Below are 5625 nucleotides of genomic sequence, written 5' to 3'. Positions count from 1 at the left end.
AATTTGCTACCATACTGATATTTTTTCTTTAATTCATGAATGAATTTCAAACTTTTTATTGATGTGCCTTCTGGGTAAAGTGTTTGTTTTAATTTTTTGATAAAAAATACTATCTTTGTTAATGTTGTGCCTCTATTGACCAGGTTAATGCTCCTCTGTGTAAGTTTAAATAATACTGTTACATTATCTTGTGCAGAATATATCATTACTTGAAAGTTGTAAGTAGAGTTAAGATTTTCATATATCAACTTTGGATCTGCCTTGAACTTATGTCTACTTATATTCATTTTGAGTGACTGAATAGAAGCTTGAATGGTGCAATGTATAATTAATTTATATGAAATCAATTACTTTTATTTAAAATAAAAAAGTATAAATGCCTTTCTAAAACGAAATTTTATTTAAATCTTTGTTTGATTTGTGCTGCACATTATTAGAGATCCTCTGCGGCTCTAGTCTTATGTTTTTATCTCTGTTAAACTGGACAATAGGATTAAGTGGTATCACCCTTTCAGAAAATTTAAGAACCAAAACTTTTTAGTGAGGTTCATATCTCACTCATAGAGAGAGATTGAATGTAGACTAGAAAAAAAACAATTGGCATCCTGTTTATCCTTTTATAGAGAATCCAAGATGGAGCATTGTTGTGGTGCTACAAGTATCATGTTCTGTATTTAAATGTAGCCTAGAAATTTTGTTGAATTCTTTTCTATGCTAACACCTCTGGTTCAGAAAAATAATTTTAGAAAAATAATTTTATATATGCAGGTTGTAATCTAGACTTATACAAGGGAACTCATGGAAAAGTGTGAAAATCTCGCTAAAAGTGTTGTTGAGACACAATCTCCAGGATCATCTACTGTTTTGGTTGCACGTTTTGATGGTCAGGTAAATGATTAACTATTATTTGAATTCACTATACATGACATGCAGTATGCCTATGTTGGAGTATAGGACTAACTATTGTTCAAATTTTTTCATATATTCAAGACGGATCACTCACAGATAACAACTATTGAAGACATTGACATGAGTGAGAGTTTAATATATTGTGATAAGGTTGTTGATTTGGAGAAAGACAATGATGATTTTGGAGAATATAATCAGTGTGAAACTATAGAAGACGAAGATGGTGATTGTAGGGAAGATAACGTGCATGAAATTGTGGGAGCTGATGATATGAGCTTCACGGTTACCCCCATTTTGGGTAGAGTCTTTAAGACAATAAAAGAAACTTATGACTTTTATAATTATTATGCATAAAGTAAAGGATTTGGAATACGTAAGCACTGGTGTAATAGGAGTACAAAAACACAACAGCCATTTAGGTGGAATTATGTATGTGCAAAGCAAGGTGTGAAACGACTTCATGATAAAAGAGTTGATGTTGACAATGTCAAAAGGCGAAGGGAAACAAGGACTGATTGTTCAGCGATATTACAAATAAAGTTGGTTGATGGATCATGGGTTGTGGAAAAATTCAATGATACACACAACCATCCATTGATTAACACTCCTACAAAGGTGAAGAAGTTTTTTTCTCATAATGATTTACGACGCTCAGGCATTACTAAGTCGTTGGTTTCTAAGCTTTATCAGGAGGGTTTAACATCTTCAAAAATCTCAAAGGTGGTTAACGCTATGAACGAAGATGTTAATATTACTCCAATTCAAATTAGCACTATTATATCAAGCCAGAGACATAGTAATGTAGGCCGAGAATGCCAGGGCATTGTCAAACACTTTCAAAGGAAGTCTGTTGTTGATAGAGATTTTTATTTTGATATATATCTAGCGGAAGATGGTACATTAAGAAGTGTATTCTGGGCGGATGGTAGGTCAAGAGCTGCATATGCCCAATTTGGTGAAGTCCTTGTGTTTGATGTGACATACAGAACAAACAAGTTCAAGTTTTCTTTTGCCCCTTTCGTGGGTGTTAATCACCATGGGCAATCAATTTTATTTGCTGCTGCCTTGTTAGAAGATGAAACAGAAGCAACCTTTACTTGGTTGTTTGAACAATTTCGAACATGTATGTTTGATAGGTCTCCGGTTGCTATTATAACTGATCAAGACAAAGCTATGGGAAAATCAATTGCTAAGATATTTCCAGGAGCTCGACATCGTTTTTGTGCATGGCACCTGAAAAAACATGTTATGGAGCATAGTCAAGCACTTCGCGCACAATTTAAAGATAGTTTTGATGTTGACTTCCGTGAGTGGTATAAAAGTCAAAACATCGATGAGTTTGAAGGCAAGTGGGAAGCATTAAAGAATAAATATGATATTAGAGCAGGTAGTTGGTTGGCTAACATGTATACTTCACGTCATCATTGGGCAAAGGCATACTTGAAAGATACATTTTTTGCCGGAATGACCACAAGTGGTCGAAGTGAGAGCATCAATTCTTTTTTTGATGGATATGTCAACTCTAACACAATGTTAAATGACTTTGTCATCCAATACGACAAAGCAATCAAGTCTAGGAGGGATGCAGAAGAAGATGAAGATTTCAAAACAATAAATACGAAGGCAATTTTGGAGACTGCTCACCCAATCGAAGCAACAGCCGGAGAGCGCTACACAAGAAAAATGTTTGAGATCTTCAAAAAGGAGTGGAAGGTTGCCATTGGTGATTATTTTCATGAAAAGATTTCAACAGACAATAAATGTACCAAGTACCGGGTGGGATCTCGTGAAGTTGATAAAAAGTGGTGGGCAATTGTCGACTACCATTTGGAAGAAACATTCACAGCTCATTGTTCTTGTGCAAAATTTGAAACTATGGGGATTTTGTGTAGACATACTCTATACATCATGAAGAAGAAACAAATAATGACCCTTCCTGAAAAATATATTTTGTCTAGGTGGACAATGGATGCAAGTTATAGGGTTGGAGAATTTGCAGGCATTCATGTTGAAACAACTACTAATGAAGTTAGTGCATTGTCTTTGTGGTTGGTTCAATCTAAATTCACTATGGCTGTTTCTGAAGCAAGAGATTCTATTTCTGAGGTTAGAAGGCTTGATGCTATGATTTCTGAATTTCTACAACTACAATTGGAAAGAAAGAAAAAGGCATCTGAAGATGAAATGGTTCCCACAATTTATCCTTCACTAGTTCCCGATAATGTTACACAAGTTTCACACATTAATGATGTGCGTGATCCTACTCAACTAGTCAAAACTAAGGGGCGTCCAAGGGTTGCTTCACGTATAAAATCTAGCATGGAAATGTCCACAAAACAACAAAGGACTTGCAGTTATTGTCAAGGAAAAGGTCATTATAAGACTGGTTGTCAGAAGCTAAAGGTATGTGTGAAGTTGATATATATGTTTTCCTCTTTAAACTTGATGAAAATTTTATTATGCTTCACTTGTAGATGGATGCTGCAAGAGAGAAGCAACAGGAATACTAGCTGTGGGATTGTCAATTTGTACAGATCCTTTAATACTGCCATTATTAGTACCAAGAATCTCCCGGGCTGCTTTCTCCAGAATTGCGATCACACTGTTCTTTGTTTTCATTATCTCCAGATGATCATCAAGGCTGTCCTTTGTTCTTGGTTTGACTGCTTTGCTGTAAAACAAACCATTGATTCCCTACTGTAATAATACCCAAGGTTAACACTCACACTTTGGAAAATGAATGGTCAGGTAAGACTTTTATTAGTAAATTTTTCATTGCATGAAAATCACTGTAAAATAAAAACAGGAAAAACACTAGCTCATTTCTTTCACCATTTTGTAAATTCTTTTTTTGTTATAGTAATGATTTAATGACTAACAGCTGTTGTTGGACAACATAATTGTCTTGCAGTCATTTTAAGTTGTCTAATTTCATCCTTCGTTTCAGAGACTTCTACTGCAGAAGTATTTTTTTTCATGGTTGACTTCTAGAGTGTACTTTCTTTTGGTCATTCATCTCCCATCTAAAATGCAGAACCATTCATTACAATCAAGATTTGGATAAATTTTGCACGAGTAAGTTTGCTGGAATATTATAAAGAATAAATTTCAAAAAGATTTTCTGGTCTTAATTTCAAAATGCAGAACCATGGTTGCTGGAATATTATAAGTTCTGTTTTTTTTTCTTTGTGCTTAAATTTAATACCATTATGCGTTGCTTTATTTTGAAGGTTACTATATCCCCAGAAGTGGCTTCGAGAACAGTAAACAGGTCCATTATAGCTGAACTTGTGAGGCTGTATAAAGAGTCTGACTTGGGGACGAGACTTCCAGCATATGATGGCAGAAAAAGTCTTTACACTGGGTAATGAAATATTTTATTCCTTTAGTGGGTCATCTCTGTCTCTTCCATTTTGATCTCATACATGTAAACTAGTGGTTATTTCATGCAGGGTAGAGGCAAAGTATAAGAAAAAGTAGAGGAGAGACCAAAGCTGAACCATCCTGGGAGCTTTTTGGTAATAATAATAGCAATATTAAGGGACCAGTACAAATTGACAATTCAGAGGATGATGGAGATGAACCACTTGTGCTTTTATTTGTAATTTTATCGTATCTTGGTATTGTTTCACTGGTAGAGATAACTTAATTTCATCATGACCATTGTGCTTGCTCTTCGGCCTCATTTGAGATTGTAACTTAACAAGTATTATCACTGGTAGAGATAACTTTTTTTTGAAGTTATTTTTTCGTTGGAATTTATTTTTGCAAAACACATTTTGCATTTGAATATGATGTTGTATCTTGGTATCAATGTTACAAATGATTAAAGGGGTAGGTGGGTTTTCAGTGACTGGACATATGAAACATAAGCAGCTCCTAACGTGCAACACCCATCGAGTGCTTGCCTAACAAATTTCTTCCTTTCACGGCACAGTTGGAGTGCCTTATCATCAAGAAACATAATTAACACCCACCCCGGATCTTGAATTATATCATTCAAAGCAAAAAAGACCCCTTCACTATTTTAGTTCAAAATTTCTTCAAGAAAGATTGCAAAAATCCAAAAATAGGACCACACCGGGCCCTGGAAAACTGTTGCAGCAGAGTGACATTGCACAAAGTAATAGCAATAGCAAGTAACAGCAAAGAAAGAGGATAAAAAGAAAAACAACATTGCATTTAAATTGGAACATGAAAAGATAACCAGTACAATTCAAGGTTACACCATAGAAGCATAATAAACTTCACTATATCTTAACCATCTGCAGTAAATATTCAACTGCGCGGATCACCTCTAATTATTCCTTCAAAAAGATTATCACTTCAACCTTTTGGCATTAGACAACAGGAAATCACTGACATGCTTAACTTGGTAAACTTCGGAAGGAAATTGAAAACAAACAAAGCTACTGGTTTGGTTTATATAAACCATATGTCTTTTTTCAAAGGAAACCGGAGTAAAATGGAAAAAGGCAAAATCCTGAAAAGGGGCGTTTTGGAATAAAAATACATAACCTCGACAGGATTGAATTTTAGCCCAAAGAAAGGCTGTTCACCTCTCCTGAAGCTCTGTAGTAAAATAATGAATGACAATTATTTTCTTTAAAAAAATAGAATATTCTTCGGCAACTTTGCAGCCGACCCTCCGTTTCTTTCACTACATTTCCTCCTGACTCTCCCCAAAAAAGACATAATAGACTACAAGCTGTAAAG

The 5625-nt window shown here is 34.9% G+C and overlaps 1 protein-coding gene across 1 annotated transcript; it reads left to right on the top strand.

Annotated features, from left to right (window-relative positions):
• Positions 1-798: 798 nt before the first annotated feature.
• LOC133315791 (protein FAR1-RELATED SEQUENCE 5-like) lies at positions 799-4389 on the top strand. Its single transcript, XM_061517465.1, has 5 exons — positions 799-888; positions 1006-1191; positions 1321-3312; positions 4140-4273; positions 4362-4389. Exons 1-5 carry the CDS (start codon positions 799-801, stop codon positions 4387-4389), a joined length of 2430 nt encoding a protein of 809 aa, XP_061373449.1.
• The last annotated feature ends 1236 nt before the right edge of the window (positions 4390-5625 follow it).

The sequence above is a fragment of the Gastrolobium bilobum genome, unplaced genomic scaffold, assembly GCF_033153095.1.
Source record: "Gastrolobium bilobum isolate Gb01-03AN ecotype WA unplaced genomic scaffold, APGP_CSIRO_Gbil_v1 utg10138, whole genome shotgun sequence".
In the NCBI taxonomy this organism is placed as follows: domain Eukaryota; kingdom Viridiplantae; phylum Streptophyta; class Magnoliopsida; order Fabales; family Fabaceae; genus Gastrolobium; species Gastrolobium bilobum.
This window is presented reverse-complemented; position numbering and strand designations above follow the sequence as displayed.

What these genes read in the sequence shown, in the direction of transcription:
- LOC133315791 (XM_061517465.1), top strand. Translation starts at nt 799, where the DNA reads ATGGAAAAGTGTGAAAATCTCGCTAAAAGTGTTGTTGAGACACAATCT. An exon ending in CTGATGATATGAGCTTCACG is followed by an intron (nt 1,192 to 1,320) that starts GTTACCCCCATT and finishes AAAACACAACAG; the next exon opens with CCATTTAGGTGGAATTATGT. An exon ending in CTGGTTGTCAGAAGCTAAAG is followed by an intron (nt 3,313 to 4,139) that starts GTATGTGTGAAG and finishes TTTATTTTGAAG; the next exon opens with GTTACTATATCCCCAGAAGT.